The sequence below is a fragment of the Chamaea fasciata genome, unplaced genomic scaffold (assembly GCF_029207755.1).
Source record: "Chamaea fasciata isolate MVZ Bird 193981 ecotype frontalis unplaced genomic scaffold, bChaFas1.0.hap1 SCAF_4, whole genome shotgun sequence".
Lineage (NCBI taxonomy): Eukaryota > Metazoa > Chordata > Aves > Passeriformes > Sylviidae > Chamaea > Chamaea fasciata.
The window spans coordinates 2,595,794-2,614,638 of record NW_027094089.1 but is presented as its reverse complement, the minus strand read 5'-3'; the positions used below and the strand labels follow the sequence as shown (position 1 = coordinate 2,614,638).

General features: G+C 38.8%; 1 protein-coding gene across 1 annotated transcript in view; it reads right to left on the bottom strand.

The window, feature by feature from the left end:
• MAP1B (microtubule associated protein 1B) overlaps window positions 1-18,845 on the bottom strand; it is a 72,165-nt gene that overhangs the window by 51,160 nt on the left and 2,160 nt on the right. The window contains exon 2 of the mRNA XM_066180719.1: window positions 16,017-16,118. Within this exon, the coding sequence (XP_066036816.1) occupies window positions 16,017-16,118 (102 nt within the window). The remainder of the gene's footprint in view (window positions 1-16,016; window positions 16,119-18,845) is intronic.

Here is an 18,845-nt window from a genome sequence, read left to right as displayed (position 1 = left end):
TGGACTATATGTATCAGAGTTCCTCTGATATTAATGAAAATTTTCGCAGCTTTCTTTCTACAGAAATTCACAGTGAAAATCTGTTAATATAATTTACAAAGGCGTGGTTTCCCATCTCCTATGTTACATTAAATAGGAAGAAAATGTAATGCTAAAATAATTTTTCACAATGGTATTCTGTCAACTTTGGCCTCTATATCACTTATGCAAATTATACATACACATATAAACTGCTAACTAAGCATTCATGTGCACATATGGTCTCCCACATGGGGACAGATTCCATATTTGTGCATTTCATTACTTTGTTAACAAATGCAGATACATTTTTAATTAAACAGACAATTTAATGTTCTGAAGTATGTGACCATGTGAAGATTTGCTGCAATTTATGCCCATTTATCAGGTACACACCATAGAAGGGAGCTGTTAACAAAGGAACAAGATAACAAAAAACCCCATAAACCCAACTATAAAGAAACACAATAATGATGAACCTCTCCCCATCCTCAAGTATTTTTATGCTGATGACTGATCTGAACAGGTTTTCTGACTCATGAGGAGCCACTAACCTTTTAAAATTTTAAGGGTAAAATTTTAAAGGTTCAAGATTTGCAAGAATTTTCCTTTATTACTGATTAACCTCAAAATTATTTTTGAAGAGCACATGTAACATGAAGTATCCAATGCACTTTTTTCTTTTCATGGGAACACAAAAGCTACTTCCAAGTCTCAATTTCAGCATAGGCTATTAATAAGAATTTTCTGCATGGGAAAAAAAATATATTACTTTGGAGATACCAAGATTTCCTTTGGGCTCATATAAGAAAATAATGGGCTTTGATTGAATCTAGAATGATTTTTGAATGAGTCTAGACTGAATTTTTTTACTGGCTTAAAAAAAAAAAGAAGCAAAATGAAGGCATAACTAGTTACATTGCACTTTGATATAAACAATAAAACATTTTTGCTAGTAATGAATAAAGTCAACTCAATGAGCCTTTGAGCAATACCAGGGAAAAGAAAGTTTCCTCTGTCTTTTTAGGTGAAGTCTCCCACATCACTTGCTGCTCCTCCTCTCAGTCAACATTAGACCCATCCTCTTCTAGGGCCGGCTGAAGGATGGATGAATGCACCAAGTCCAGCACTTTGGGGTGGTCTTGTTTTAAAAGCCATCTCAAAACGAAGAAACAAACCCAAGCCTTTTTTGCAACATCCACAGTGATGCTGGAGCTCTTTCCCTGCAGCCTTACCTTGACAATTATCAATCAGAAAACACTGAAAAGTAGTAGGGAAACCTGGCTCTCAGTTTAATCCCTGTGTCTGGTTTGACTTCTGTGTTCTGTACCTATGACTGAGAGAGCATGAAAGCAGCTGGTAGCTGTGAAAATTGAGGGGTCTCTGGCCATCCCCATCCTAAGGGATGGGATCTCACTCAAGGAGAAGGTATGAGCAGGTAGAGGTGTGAGCAGACCACAGCTCCACCCCATTCCTAAGTGCCTTTTGATGGAAAGAGCACACTAAAAGGCAGAAAATGAAGGGAAAAAAAGGGGAAAAAATGCCCCCCTCCCCTTTGCAGGGCTTCTTCCAGCACCAGCCACAAAAACTGGACATAATTAAACCTTAAGGAACTGAAGGACATTCTTTCAGCCCATGTAGAAGCAAAAGATATGACAGTAAATTTCTGCCATTTTATTCTTTTGTAGGCAGGGGGCACACCCAGAAATTGCATAGAAGGTGAGTAAAAGCCATCTAGTCTGTCTGTTTACCACTGATCTCCCCCTTGATAGATTCTTCAGTCTCTATGGTTCCTCCCCTGAGAACTGCTGTCACTAACACATCACTCCCACTCTGCCTGAGAGGCTGTGCTGGAGCTGATCTATTCATTTCCTGGCAGACAAGGCTCTCACAGGCAATTCCATTAGCAATATCCATCTCAATGACAAAGTACATCTTTTACGTGTCTGGTTTCCAACCAGTGTTATTCTGGGTCCTTTTTTTTTTTTTTTTTTTTTTTGACATTGGAAATCACTGACACAGCGCAAGTTGTGCTTATTGCCCTCTTTCTTTCAAGCTGTTACATTGACCGAAGTTTCCCTTTAAAAATCATGCTTTGGTGGTAAGGACACTGTTCTGGACTAAGAGAACTAATAACAATCAGCTTTCCACATAAGGTTCACAAAAAATAAATTTATCTTTGACATGTGAAGCTGCATTTCAAAGAGATTAGTGTTTCAAAATAAGGTTAAGAATATTGGGAAAGGACCCGTGTAAGTTATTTGAGCTCTGCACTTAACTTCACATTATTTTATTGTTGTTTAAATGAAAAAAGTAATCCAGTGAAAATTAAATGAGCAATTTTCATATGAAGGCCTCTGGGCATTATTAACATTCACAGCACAAAGTGTCATGCTGCTTCATAATAAATTGATCTGAGTAAGGTACTAAATATCTACTGCCTTTATAACTGAGAAAACATTTTGTATTACCAGTGTTCCTGAAACAGACTGACAAACAATATTTTTTCCTAAATCAACAGCCACAGGTTAAATGTTCCAGCATTTTCCAGTGGCAGCATCCATCCTCCTATACTTTGGCAGGCAAAATAACCCTGATTAAATTAATTAGTGTCTTCAACTACTGTTGAGCTCATTAGCAACCCTCTAACATTGTATGTTCTGAAGATATATGCTTAAGTGCAATAATTGTAGGCATTGATTCATTAGCAAGTATGATCAACATGGGTTATCAAAAACATTTTTCATGCATAACAAACAGAGCAAATTGCTAAAACAATACAAGAAATATCTAAGATCTACAGCAGGTTCATCTACATGATGTAATAATTCGTTAACATAATTAGAAGCAGATTTATAATAACTTAATTTTCCACCTTCTTTAGTCTAACGGAGACCAGGGATACTGTCCTGCTTCCTGCAGGAAGTTTGTGCCCTGGCTGGCAAAATGTCAGGTGAAATCAAGACTGTGCAGTGGAGGAAGTGTTATTTTGGATGTGATAGACTCCCTTTAGAAATCTTGCTGATTGCACACAGGCTGTGTAATTACAGGCACTTGTGAACTGTACTTCATTACAATGACAGAGTGTTGGCACTGGTGAGACATTTAACCTTCCCAGTATTAAATGAATACAATTCAAGCACACTTTCAGAATCACCATCATAAAAACAAAACAACACAGGGGCATGCTTAAGGAACACGGTAACAACATAGTTGCATTTTTCCCCAAAAAGATTAACGCAGCACAGTATGAATTTTCTACTTCTTGGGCAATAGAAATCTCATGACTTTTAATATTTTCTCTTGACTAAAGAAACATAAATGTTACCATTAGATTTCCACTGGAAGCTTCTGGTTCTGTGTATTATAGGCAGAGTTGCAGTATTTTAATTTTTTCCACAGGAACCACGATACATTCTAAGTTTGGCACACTTAATTTTCTAAGGGAGTTGCACTAAAAGGAGAACTCTGACTAGATACCAATGAATGAACCCATGACTGATGATAGTTCTAAGTTGTAGAGGAGCACAAGTATTCTTTCTTAGCTTAAGACAAAAGTACTTACCTATGGAGAAGAGAAATAAACAGTGGAAGGGTTGACCCTGTCTTCATTGGGATCAAGTACAAATTTCTGACTGATTTCCAAAAGGAAAAATTTTACACACAAGACTTACAACAAATTCAGTTTATATTTGAAGGCTCCATCAAAGAAAAGAGAGATTCATGTATGCTGTACTAGTCAAATCAGATGTATCTGCCAGTTTGAGCATACCTTTTTATTTCATGATTATGATCTTTACTGCATTTTTTGGAAATGGCTACACTTCCACAAAGTTACACTGCTGTGTAGTTCATAACTCATTAACCTGAGAAATGCAAATTTAAAAATATAAATATTTCTACTACAGATCATTACAAACATACATTAAATAAAGCCATACATAAAGAAAATGCACTAAACTTTAAGTCTTAATCAATTTGACTTTTTTTTGCTAAAAAGTTTTAATTTATGGCTTGTGTTTCAAGACCTGGACCTTTGTGAATGTTTATAAATGAGCAGAATTTGCATATTGTTCTAACATGCTCCCAAAAGGGAAAACTACTTCCCTTAGAAAATACTAAAATTAATTTGAGAAGGAAAATCATGAAAAGAAAATGAACAATGACATGGTCATGCAAGCCTCTCCTCATCTGGCATTTATTGGATGGTCTCTGTACACCCAGCCACTCACGTAAGTGTTGACTATGTCACACTCACCTTTCACATCATACCTGGATAATCATAATAAATTTAATGGAATTATGCTATAGAAACTTCTTCCCAGCACAGTGCTTGCAAATCACTCTGCATCTACATATTTACATTTGGGCTTGACAATTTTTAGCCAATGCCCTGACCCATTTGACATCCTCCCACTAGGCTCTGCACTGCTGCAGTCCCTGAACCTAACTCCCTCCATAAACCTCACGTATCAGACGAGAACAGCAAAGCAGAGGAATGCAGATGAAACTAGGGAGAACACATGGTCAGCCAGTGTTAATCCTTTTTAATATTCCACTTCACACCAGAGAGGATTTAATTGTTTCTTAAATGGCTCTAGGGCCTCTGAACGAGCAAACCTGTCCAACAGAGCAGACATTTATTTGAAAAAAAAAAAAAAAATCTCTGTAATAAATATTGATCTATCATAACCACAGATCATTCTGGAGTCACAGCAATCTCTCCTTGCCTAATTAAAACTGTGTTAATATGAAAATGCAGGCCAGGCCCATAAGGAACACCAGATCTGAGGGCGTGTGGAAATGCCTAGAAGTTGCAAGCACTGGGCAGGGAGGCAGAAAGGCACAGGAACTGTGCCTGCATGCTAATGAGCTCCACCAGATCATAATCCATACAAATGCAATTTAAATTCCCTTCCACATCCTCAGCCTCAAATTCTTCTAATTAACCCGCAGCCATGAGATAAGCAGCCATGCAGAGGGGGGGATGGCTCAAAAGAGGTGACAAAAGGCAAGAGACAACTCCTTGCCACTTCCCTTTTCCTCAGGATTTGAAGGTTGTATCAATCATCAAACCAAACTCAAAATGGGATAATCAAAATGTCATTTACTTAATCTTCCCATGACAGTTTAACTTTTATCTTACAAGCATTCCTGGATTTAAGACTGGTAAAAATGTTTTAGCCATCAGAAAAACACACACTTCCACAGCCACGTGGCAGCACTTAAAACCATTTCACTCCCACTTGACAAGTACCTTTGTTAAAGATGGCAGGCAGTATTTCACCAGCTTGGCTCACACTTCTTGTAGAGACACTCAGCTTCCTCCAGAGGTTTAAGTCTACCAGAAGTCAATTTATTGCCAGCTCCAGCACCATGCAGACGTGCAAGGACACCATACAAGAGAACTGCTATACTTTATTTAAAGTGGTGTCACAGGAATCCAGCTGTGTTGCATGTTACCATATGTAGAAACCTGTTACAAACCATAGTTCCCACAGCCATTTCCCCCAAACTCTCTAAAGATGCGACCTACAAACTGCAATTCTTCAACAGCTGCCCTAACACGTAACAGGGTAGATCTGGAGAGACTTGTATCAGTAAAATTCCTTTAAATTTACACTAGTTTCAAGCCAAATTTGTCAAAGTGTTTTAGTAATCACAGTAAGACAAACTGCTGTCTATGATTTTGGGCGTTTTCTGGTTTTTTTGTTGTTTGGATTGTGGGGTTTTTTTTAAATGAGTGGTAACAAACAGCTGCTTTCAGTAAGCATTGAGAGCCCTGCTACTCCACCACAATTAAATGAGATGAAAAGTATTTGATTGTCCATTTACCAGTATTTGCATATATGAAGAGATTTTGCCCATGCAGATGTATGCAGGTGTTGTTTATTTAAAAGGTCCTCATGTGTTCTTTTTTTAATACAACTCAGAAATCTGAAGGAGTTACACAATTTCACAAATGGTTAGTCTCAGCTTTTCATCTCTGTAACTGCTATTTTTAAATCAATTTGAGTGATCCCTTTAGTGTTTACATTAACATCGGGCTAGTATCTTACTAGCTTACTTGAAGAAAGTTAGTAGCCTCATTTTGAATTTTAATGAAGACCACACTGCATAAATCACTGACATTAGGTTCCCTACTGGCACAGTTGGCCTTGATGGAGAGCTGAAGCAAAACAAAAAGAATTAAATGCCATCACATTACTGCAACTGAATAATCCAAACCATGGGTTGTCCACAACATCTGAGTATGTCACAGTCAGTCTTTTACATAGTTCAGAAGCAAAATTAAGAAGTAAACCTCAGGTCTCTTGGTTCACGATATAACAAGTGTTCTACAGTCACTGGGAAAGCTGTGATTTTTTTTTTTTTCCCCCCATCTCTGAGAAAGGAAAAATGCCACACTGGGACTTAACTTGTAGGAACGCTTACAAGTATTTTTAGACAGACAATGTTGATTTGCTTTGTCAAACTACCTGCTACTGTACTCCTATATTCCTAACAGACAGTCATAGCACAGACTGAGACAGGGAAAAAATGTGACACACACTAAACTTGACAAGTGAGTCAGACTCTACTCCCTTAGGTCTCAGGTCTTTTACTCCATGCTCTGAGAGAGAGAGGCACTATTCCAGGTCTTACTGTGGTTTATATTCCAGCTTCTAAACAGGGGCTCACGCCTATTGGAGATATTCAGAAAATATAGAGAATACACGATCTGTCAGGCTGATTTTCTTACCTGTATCTAGAGAAGTGCTAATTTATTTACAAATCTAGCTGTGGGTAATGATCGTGGTTTTTTTCCCCTACTAGCTTGGCAGAGTTAATGTTATGCATTTTCATAAAATGACCACTATCTGTGGTCTTCAACCTGAGAAAGTTCTTGACCTAAATGAGCTTTCCCTTCATGGACAATGAGAGATCTGAAGTTTGCTGAGCTCATTTCACATTGAGGGGTTTATCTTTCACATTCAACAGAGTTGAAGTCTCTGAAATTTAAACTCCAAGCAAGATCTCAGAGAAAAATAGAAACATATGTCTCACATTAAGAACTAAGACCTAAAAACATTACAGAAGTATTCATACTGACTTTAGAATGTGATCATTTTACTGCACAGCAGTGAGCATGGTCATTGAGAATGCCATCTGCTGGTAAAAGCAGCATGAGGGAGCACAATTCCTTGTAAGGCAGCTTCCAAAAATGGGAAAGGTTAAACACAATGAAGATATTAATATACTGACAATAATAATTGTCAGCTGTTTGGTTTGGGTTTGTTTGGTTTTGGCCTTTTTTTTAAACTGCTAATTCAAAGGTTTTTTCCAATGAAGTGGCTTTATCTGCATGATATGATGGATTTTACATAGAAACTTTGGTGGGAATGGATTTTGAACCAGAAGAAGAGTATTATACCTTTATTTTGCATAGGAAAAGACTGACTTTCACAAATACTAACAATTTAAAGGACATTGTACATAAGAAGGAAATATGAAGAGAGCTGAAAGACTGAGATTGCTCGCACTTTCTTGTTCTTCTGGAGGGGAAGCCAGAGGAGGAGCAGCTGAGTACACTTGACTGTTCAGCCTGGAGAAGGAGAGACCAAGTGAAGACCTCACTGTGGTCTTCAACATCCTCATGATAGGGAAACAGGATCTCTGCACTCTCACCACCAGTGACAGGACTCAGGGCAGTGGCATGAAGATGAGTCAGGGTTGGATGAGTTTGGGTTGAGTTCAGGCTGGATGGGATTAAAAGGTTTTTCACACAGAGGGTGAATGAGCAGTGGAACAGGATCCCAGGGACATGGTCACAGCACCAGCCTCACAGAGTTCAAAAAGTGTTTGGATGATGCTCTCGGGCACATCCTGTGTGAGATTCCCCGGGTGTCCTGTGCAGGGCCAGGAGCTGGACTCAGTGATCCTTGTAGCTCCCTTCCAACTCATCAGGCGTTATGATTCTGTGATTCTCATATTTCACATGATCTCAAAAGTAATTGTCAAGATTTTATTAACTACTTGGAGAGAATGTTGAAAGTTTAAATCTCAACAGTAAAAACTGAAAAATAAAAAATCAAACTCAGCAGTGAATCTGTTTGTTATTGTGCCATCACCCAGAGCAACTGTGATTCCAAGTTTTCTGGGGCCAGTTTGTGATTTGAACACAAATAGTGGACAATACTGGTCTGGTAACTCCACTTCCAGAACAGTGACTGTTTTAGGACTACAGCAAGGCAGACCCACAGAAGCCACATCTCTGTGGGTTTCAGAACTCTCTCTGCTGGTTTGAAAACAACTTTTCTTTCTCTTTTTTTTCCCCCTCAATGACTTTTGATGAAGTGTTTTATTCTGTCCAGTTCCACAGCTAACAACCAACCAAGTTACCTAAACTATCTAACAAAAAAACAACTGGTGTAATACTGCCCTGGTGTTTTCTGAGAGTGTCCCATCTTTGCAAGCCAATCAGGAACGTGGAACAGCAGTACAAGACAGTAAGATTTGGTGGGGTTCAGCAAGGACTTTGGGCTAAATATAACCTGATTATTGCTCAGACTAAGTTAACAATCACTGACAGATGTCCATCTGCTCAAAAGTAAGATCAATAAAAAAAAGCTGGAAGTCCCAGATGTCAACTCCAATATATTAAAATAGCAGATTAAAATATGTAAAGTTGCTTGGAAATGGAAAATGTACAAAGGCCTAATTAGCATTGAAAAATATTTAAATCTTCCATGTCTAATGACCTTTTGGAATTTGAGCTTTGCAGCTAGTAGATAGGTTTGAAAAAATCAATAGCACTATATAAACTATTATGTGCAATGCCATTAAATTATTCGTTTGCGACAAGCATTAAATCCTGTCCCAAGATACTCTTGAAGGCTAGCTTTCTAAATCTATTTAAAGGACTGGCCACATCCAAAATAATTTTTTAAGTTTGTCTAAGTGCTGTGCAAGTTCTAGAAGAACTGGAAAACTACAGGGTACAGTCTGAGGTGAAGAAAGCATGCTGAGAGCCATAATGCCCATGACAGGATGTGTGCTGTTTCCAAGCCTTAAGGTCAGAAGCAAGACTCCTGTAGCTGGACTCTCTTAGGGCTTCATCCCCTTCACTTTGAGAAGCTCAACAATGGTGTCAGCAAAAAAAAAAAAATCTAACTGGAACACAAATACCTGTATACAATAATATCATGCTCAGCAACAAAAGCTAGAGTAGAGGAGGAAGGTGGGGGTTTTAGTTACTAAGGTGGGGGCTGTTCAGAGATTGGCTGGGCATTATTTTGCCTGTGTGAGGTGCTGAGCTATTTCCTTCAGTGTGCTAGTTTTGCTGGTTTTGGTTGTTTCTCTGGTTTTGCCTTCACCTATTAATTCAGCCTTATCTGGACCCATGAGTTTTCTTACTATTGCTAAGTAAAGATGGGGAGGTGATACACAACCCACCAAAAAGAGCTCACAAGACCCAGGAAAGCTTATTCACAACTCAGGACATGGGAACCAAAACTGGGATCAGTCTTTTTTTCAGAAGAGCTACCACTGCCATAATACTGGCCCAGCTTCCAAAGGCAGCCTTTGACAGTGGGGAGTTGACTTCCACATGAAAATCTGCACAGCTCCTTAGAATCACTCAGAGATTGTATAATCTAAAAATACGGCTAACCTTTTGCAAGAGTTTTTTCGTTGTTGTTGTTTTGCTTTGGGGGGCATTCTTTTATGGGTTTGATGGCTTGTTTTAAATAAAGCCCCAGGCTTTCCAGAGTTACAGATGGGCATAGTACCCTGCACCCAGCTGTGAAGGAGACAGGGCAGAGGTACACAGGCCAGTGACTCATCCCACCACTACAGACAAGTTTTCAGGTACTGAAATACATAAAATTGCAACACCAAAAACAATACTGAAGTTCACACAAGCTTGTTTATGAATTGGTTATTATTTTAATACAATTTTTTTACATAATTATTTTTTTATTTTATCAGCAACTGGTTTTGAATCATCAGCAGATTAAAACCTGCAAATCCAGGTCACCAGGAGCACTGCTTTTCCTCCCAGCTCTAGGAACAGATTACCACCAGCAACTACAATCCCAGACTAACCATCTTGGTCATGTTGGTGGGACCATCTGGGGGTTTGATGCAAAAACATGCACCGTTGTTACAGAACTTATCCAGCTTCCTATTTGTGAATATTACTGACTGCAGTGCTTAACTCCAGTACTCACAGGAACTGTGAGGTACTGTGAAATACTCCTGGCAGTCAGGATCACAGGGATTTGCACCTCTTGTACCTCTCTCTACAAGGCAGATGACAGCTGGAGCACGTCATGCCTCTTGAAAATTTGATATCAGTAGCCACAGCAGCAATTCTCATTCTGCAGATGGCAGTGGGAATAAACATGAGCTCCCGAGTCTGGAGACAGGGAGTGTCTCAACTCATCTAACTTCGGTTCTAGTTCTGAATACAGTGGTAGGAAGATACGTTCAAGAAAGAAGATGAAATGTTCACTTTTTTTCTTTTTTTTTTTTTTTTTTGGCTAATTATGGGGTTTTTTTGTCTTTGTTCTAACTTCAAAATACTAGGTAGCACTTTCTCTAATCCAAAATCCAATCCAATTATTTCAGAGGCCTTTGGATCAAATCTCTTCTCATTATAAAGTCCAATTAAAACCTTTAATATTTCTCTCAAGTAACTGAAAAATTAGATGAGAAAGTAACAAATTCCACAAAAGTGAAAAAACTTAAGTCTTAACAAAATTAGCAAAAACAGACATCTGACAAAAATTCGCACACGACAAAAATAAATTAGACTTTCAAAAGTGGCAATGATTTTCTGGTTACACATTTATCATGAATCCATGATGAGAGAAGAGATGAGCGGCAAGTCATCTGTAAATGATACTGGGCAGAGGTCGGAAATAAAATATTGTTGAAATTTTCAGTTTCAGAAATCTCACATAGACAAACTACTATGAAAAAGATTGAGGAATCTAACAAGAAATATATTAAAAATTATAATTCCAACAGATAACCCTTAACAAAGTAACCATTGTGAATACACCATTAGGTATGCTTATCTTCATTCTAATAAAGGGGAATGAGGATTCAAATTTCAAAATTCTATTAAATAATTCGGTTAAAATTCTATCATTATTCATAATTAACTTAATCCCGTGCCTCTAGTAGCCGCCTTACACAAAGCCTGTTCCCATAAAACACAGGCTATTCTAAGATGATTAAACCTACTGTATTTAATTTTGATACAAGGCTTTTAAAAACAACCTTTCACTAATTTTGCTGATTCACACTAACACTTAGCATCAGCAGGTACCGGTGTTTTGGCAGCAATGCAAATTCATGCTAATTTTCTCTGAGGTCTTTCCTAAAAAAAGCAGAAATGGAAGTCAATGCCAAAATGATTGTCACATTAAGTGCAACACCTTAAAAGGCATAAAAAAAGATGATAAAGAGACTTATTAGCCCATCTCTGGAATTTTAAACAGCACTAAGAAAAGAAGGCTTTGACAATTCTTGTATCCAAACACACAGGCTCTTACACTGTAAACCCTCTCCACCAAAATCCCAGCATCTCCGTACAAAAAGCTCAGGAGCAGTCCAGAGGATATGCTCCCATCAACATCCTCTAGCAGGACCCAGGAGCTCCTGGCTTTGTGCTGCAGCCCTGGCAGCTGCAGGTCACCCTGCAGGGACACCACCACTCGCAGTCACTGCAGCGTGAGTCAGCTCAATTACCTTTCCCAGCCTGCCTCCATTTTCTTTCCCTCAACGCACAAATACTTTTTGAGACACAAAGCCAGTCTGGTAGCCAACTAAAATTAACTTCTCCAAACACACGACAAGCTAAAAAGATTTCACTCAAAAGCCACTCCAGCCATCATCACAGCCTCTAAATACCTGAAGAATCATATCTGTGGCATGTCCCTAAATGTGCATACCAGGCTACCTGAGATCTTAAGCAAAATTAATTCCTAGGCAGTTATGGCACTCTGAGAGCACCTGAAAAATCTGATCTTGACATCCTGTCTCTTTTCCCTGTCTTTGATTTCAAATGATAGCTTTAGCTCAAGTACCTATGTCCTGACTTGGGCAATTTTGATGAACTGCAGTTTTCAAGTAAATCAGCACAAAACCCATGCTGCTCAGGATTTTATTAGTGACTCCATACGCTCACATGGCAAGCTACTAGGTGTGATGTTAACAGGTTTTAGATCTGCTTTGACAAAGGAAATGGGACTATACACCACTTTGTCAAAGTATGGAGCTGTGCACATAGATGACCAAAATTCCCAGATCCAAAAATTCTCCACAGGTTATGAGCAGTCCTAAACACTAACTTTTGAAATGGTAACTGTCAGAAGGGAAGTTGTTAAGGTTTTATGGAATAATGACAGTACCATAGAACAAAGACTTTTTACGAAGCCTGAAGGAGGCAAGCTCACTGCTGCAGGTGGCTTCCAAGAGGAAAACATGTCTTGCACTTTGCCAAAATCCCCTCTGGCTGCAGGCAGGCTGGCAATAAAAAAGTCTTAAGCACAGGTAAGGAAGGACTCACTTAAGTCAGCAGTTGGTGTCTGCACTGGCTAATGGGCAACAGAAGGCCTCCTGGTACTATTCAGATAGGAAATACATATATATGTTCTTGATAAGCACAGGACAAAGTAGCCACAGTGCATAGCTTGAGAAGTGTTTATTAGAAGTTTGGGGGTGAACAGCTTTATTTAAATAAAACAGATTTTATCTAGACAAGGCCTTGAATATGCACCAATGCAACAGTTAAGTGTCCCCCGATGGAAACTGAGGGATAAAATACAAATGCACAAGTCTTAAAAGAAGGGCCCTCAACGGCTTCACCCTCCCCCACCCAAAAACATGGTCTTTTGTGATGCTGCTTTATGCAGCTGAAACTTTCTTGTTAATTAAGCAAAGATTGGTAGGTACAGCTGCAATTTCAAATGAGCTCTTTCCAAGACTCTCCACTTGTTCTGCCTCACTACCAGATGCACATTTTCTTTTCCAGTCTGTACACTTGTTTGCATTTTTTTGTCCTTTTCATATTACCATAAGATGGAAGTTATCAGTGCATGACAAAGAAAACAGAGGCACCACTGGAGTACCCCTTTAAAGTCATGCAGCCTGTTGTCATGGCAACCACTTAATTAGTTGTGTTACTCATTTTTCACCAGCACCTGGCAACATCACCTCTCCAAGATCTGTTATTATCCAGGAGTCTGCGAACTCAGCTGCTTTACAAGGTAGCAGAAAAGATTTGCTGGCATTTCCATTCTGAATCTTATTTTTCAGGAATCATAAAACACTCACAAATTGCCCAACAGCTGAACACAACGTGCACAAACACCCCTGTGACAACCCATCCCCTTGAAAAGAACACAAAGGAAGTCTTTGGATCTAATCATGCTCCCTGCAATACCAGCATGTATGTACACTGCTATTCACTACACAGGGAGGGGGATCAGGCCTTAAATCCTTTAAGTGAAAACACACAAATACTTTGACTGACAGTCTCTTGCACATCTCTCCTTTGACATCATAGGTGTATGGCATAGGGACAGGATTGGCCCCATTTCCTCCAAGCTTCCTTTTGCAGAAAGATTCCTACTCTTCACCTCGCTGCTGTCCACATCCTCAAGCTGTTCTGAGAAGCACACAAGCATACACTGAACCAGCACTGCAATTACCATAATTAAACAGGATAATCAAACAGGCTTCAGTCAGCCAGCAGTCAGACCTGACAAAACCAGGAGCCTTCCTCAAGTGTAAACTGTCCCTACATGTCAGCTGCACAGAGACTTCAGACTCAAAGGGCTAAAAAAAGAAAGGGATGTTTAATTACATTCCACAGGCAACCCCATCACCTTGGATAAATACTTCCCTTGGACAAAAGGTCACCTAGTTACCTAAATTTCATTTCTGAGTTTGGGGCCATAAAGGAATACACCCTCATAATCATCTCTTCAGTTTCAAAGTCGACCGTTTCAGTGGTTGAACACCCAAAACTTAATAGTTGGAGACTCCAGCAGAAATTAAACTTAGTTCTGAAATCTTGTTAGAATGTGGCAACAAAAAAGCCTTCTTTCTGCCAAACTGGAGAGACCACACAAAGGAGCCTCATGCAGAATTCAGTATCAGAGAACAGCCGAAAGAAACTAAAATAATTCTCTGATCTGTACAGTGGGATTCTGGAGGTGCACATGTGCTTCTCTACAAAATTTTAGACGGGAAGTTGGTCCAAACAGATAGCTTTATCTCCTGATATTGCCTTTATTCAAGTTTCAAGGCTCCCTTAATACTCTTTAAACACAGATTTTGGCAGTTTATGGTTTAAAGATTGAACAGCGTGAAAAACATATTCATTTCTGCTTGTCAGAGATGTTGATGAATTCCAGTCACATGCAATCAAGCTGGAATTCAACACAATGACAGATTAAACAGCGAAGTCTAGACAAACAAGGGGAAAAAAATCAATCAACATTACAATTCCCAGAGAAAAAATCCTAAACAATTCTACATGTTTTCTGCTACTAAAAGGGTGCACAGTCTTTTTTATGTTATGAAAGTAGAGTGTTTGTTTTATTTTAATTCATGCAATGGTATTAGAATCACCTAAAAGAGACAGCGAAAATCCTAGTCATGCTGTAATATTTTTGTACAGGAGCAACATAGGATCTTTAAGTTTTAAAGTAAAACACAGATATGTCAAAAACTGGATGAAAACTGCATTTTGCATTTCTTAAAGATAAACTCCCTCTCTGTAAAGCAAAGCAACAAATGTCACTGAGAAGTTGAATAGGCTTAATGACATTTAAAATGAAAGAGAAGTATTCGAGGCCCCAGTTATACACCCACATAAATGAAGGGCTAAATAAGGGGCTACATGTCTTTATTCAAAAATCTTCATGCTGTGTATTGTTTTATTAGTTATGTCGGTTTTCAAAGCAGAGGAACAATCACAGAAGTATACAATTTTTTCTTAACTCTGGCAGTGCTCTACTCTCTCTAGATATGGGGAGACACAGCAAAAACTGCTTTAAACTGCTTTAACATATGCGCAAGAAGAAAAAGTTAGTTACACAAGACATTTTTGTACGTTATTCAAAACCATCAGGTCAATGCTGTCATGCCAGCAAGGCATCAGGGTCTCTTTGTCAACAAAGTACAGTAACTGACCTCAGGAAAGTGATGTAGTAGCATGATACAAAATTCCATTGCCCTTTTTCACCACACTTGAGAGATGTTCCAGAAACTGGAACTTTTAACACTTGTCAGTACTAGGTTGTACTGTACAACAGCACTCAACATGCACGTGGCCACGATGATTTTGCCAATGACAGAAATCTCTGCTACTTTGAAAAGGTCATATATGTTCACATGAGAAACCTGATTAAATTCATCCATACTCATTCAGCAATGGTATCAAGGGTAATGAGATCTTGGAAAACTTACCAAACACTTGATTCTCACAAAACCAGAAAAAAACCCAAATTTTACACTTCAAAAAACTGGTAAACAAATGTTTCACTTTATTGAACGAATCCTCTTAAGGAAGAATGGGCTTGGAAGAAAAGACAGCAAAGAGATTAAGTCTTATTAGCCCTGTACATTTCTGATATCCTCATACAAGCCAAAGAAAGTTCCTGTTAGTGAAGGCAGACTCACCATAACTCATCTTCTCATACCAAGAAAGACAATTCAGCCCAAGTCCTTTGGGAAGAAACACAGGGCTTGAGCTGCAGTTATACAACAGCTGTGACATCAGTTCTGGCTCTGTCACACCACGGAGCTAACCTCTCCAGTTTTTGTTTTGTTTCTACTCTACCTACCACAATAAGCTTCCATCACTGGACTACCAGATTGGTGCTATATGAGGAAACTGTTCAATCAAAAAGTGAGTTTTCTTAACTTCAAAAAGGCCCTAAAACTAATGGGCAAGGCAACTTCAGAGTGTAATTTAGCAGTTCTGCTCTTAAACTCACCTCGAACTTCAGGAGAGAATCGAGCTGAGTGGCGAGACACAAAAAGCTTCAGTTCTTGATCCAAGTTGCATTCAACCAAGTTTGTGTCCCATGACCGGATTCCTAAAATTCAAAACACAAAATACATCTAGCTTGACACATGAGCACTGGAAGAAGTTTTAACTGGGTATTTTTCTATTTGCATTCAAGCTATTTGCATATTTCCAAATTCCAAGTCCAGCCTCACTTCCTTCCAAGGCACACAGCTATTTTTTAAAATGCATTTAGAAGGATTCTGACACGAATCAGGAAAAGATAATCTGCGTTTCCAAAGGGTGACCATTCTTCAAGGCCCCAGCTTTAGAACTGCAGTAGCAGCCACTTCACGTTAAGTTACCAATGTCCCTGACATGACTTTAAAATCACAATATACAGGTTTAAAAAGAAAATGGAAAAGCGAATCACCCAGAGGACACTTCAGTCATGTTGCCCTTTTGAGAAGAAAAAGACAGAATTACCTAGCATGTTGCTAATTAATATTTAAATACAAAGTATTAAATTGCTGAGTTCTTCATTCAGTATCTTTGAAGTATACCATATTTTAAATTAAAATTTAAGTGATCTTTTATTTATGAAGTGTCAGAACTCTAGTTTTGAGATTCGAAAATGCTGTGCTTGATTTTTTTTTTTAAACCAAACCACACATCTCTGTTCCCTACTGTTTTTCCCCCAGCTACTTAAGAAGTGAAACACTTGACACTTGTATGACCAAAAAATACATTATTCCAAAGTAGTTTTTTAAGGACTGAAATTCAATCAGGAAAAAAAGAAAAAAAAAAAAAAAAGAAAGAAAAAAAGGAAAAAAAAGAAAGGGGAAAAAAAAAAAAAAAGGGTCATTGAAGCCAAAAGATAAGTTTCTAGTTTTCTTCCATAAGATTTAGATGAATAATCTGGGGAAAAAAATAGAACATACTTCAGACTTTTCTATAATTTTGTTTAGAAATTGTTCTGAAAAATCTTCTAGTTTTGAAATAATGAGCAGGTAATAACACTACAAGTAAGTCCAGGCGCTGCTGCAATTTTGAAAACAAAAACTGCATCCATTTTTTTTTTTGTCCTAAAAAAACCATCATTACATCTACAGAAATGAACTGACAAACATAAAATGGATTACTGACGAGGAAGTGTCTGGTAGCCCCACCCTACGTGACCATGCCTTTGCATGGAATTATTGGGATAGATCACTCTGGGGTTTGACAGCAAGATGCCTCAAGAGGTGTGTGTCCAAGTCCTCAGAATGAGTCTAGAATTAACACTGTTGGTTAGTCTGTCAGGGTTTCAGGCTGTGGACATTACCGTCAATGCCACTTCCCATACTATATGTATTTTCTGTTTCAAGGCAGCAGAAATGTCAGAACTTGGACTGGCAGAAGCCATGTTGCAGGTATGAAGCATGAGGAGAGAAGAGGGAATAGCAGAGAAACCAGATCTGCAGTGCCTGTCTCCCATTGCAGCTCTGAGGAGGTTCTCCATGCAAATACAAACATCTGCATTTCAAAACCCTGAAGCCTCTACAAGAAGAATGCATACAGGGCTTTTCCTTGTCAGCATCCAAAGGTAGTAACAAGCTTACTGTAACCAGCTACCAACAGTTAGGCAGCTGCCATTTGAATCTCTACAGAAATTTGAAAATACAGAATTGCCTGAGTGTTCCATAACCACTTGAGAAAAATAACTGAGCTATAACCAGCCACCTCCACTTCCTGACTGACGCATCATTGTTCAGAGCGATAGGCAGCAAGACTCTTCTGCAAGTCTCCTTACTTAGTCCTCTCAGAAACCTCTTGGTCATATGGTATGTTTTTGGAACAAGTTTTGGCAGGCAAATACATCTAAATAGGCTTCAATATCTTCCAGGTGTTGGAATATTTGAGAGCAAGGACACCAAGATGATATAATACCATACACATAGAGCCCATATGGAAACAATAACTACTAAACTGACATTTATCGCAAAGCTGAAGGACATGGAATGAAGGAGTGCTGAACTTCAAGAAGCTTGAAGATAAACAGCTCCCTGGCCTGTGATACCAAGCTTAGGCACAGAAACTACAATGCTTTCTGGAGGTGAGTTAAACAACATGGACTATGATTCATCAATGCTGCTAATGTAGGACTTGTCCACCACCCCTAGATGCTTTAGATGAAATCCTAATTTGCTGTAAGGATAAGATTCTGATTAGATGTAGTCAAGATTGCTCAACCATTGCCTGATTGAGCCAGGCAATGTTCAAAATACAGAATTCAACACAAAATAAATAGGGGAAAAAAAAAAAAAAAAAAACTAAGGGGAAAAAAGCCTGCATGCCCTATGCACACAGCAGTCCTAGAAGCTGAAATTCGGATAGACTATCCAAAATTTGCAACTGCATGATTCAGCAGTCTGGATGCAAAAATTATGCATGTGTATTATAGAGTAGCAAAATGTATTAAATGAATGATATCACTAGATCAGGTTTTGGGTGGAACAAAGGTAAATGTGGAACTAAAATCCAAGGTCAATCCAATGATGGATCAGCAGTGTGGACATAACTGCTGTAAACATGGCTGAACTGGAGCTATTTCTTTCTTCCTGCAGTCTTAGGAGTGCAATGCCATTAGACACAGGACTAATCAGACAGCAGGCAGGGCACACCCAGAAGCATCTGCTAAATCAGTGGAAAAATCTTGAAGCTTTCTCTTCACTCCCCTCTTCTCTTTTGGTGGATGGTGGGTTGGGAGGATTGCCCCCTCAGCAAAGTCACATCCAAAAATGTAATTACTGAAAATGCGTCCTGCCACACCATTCCC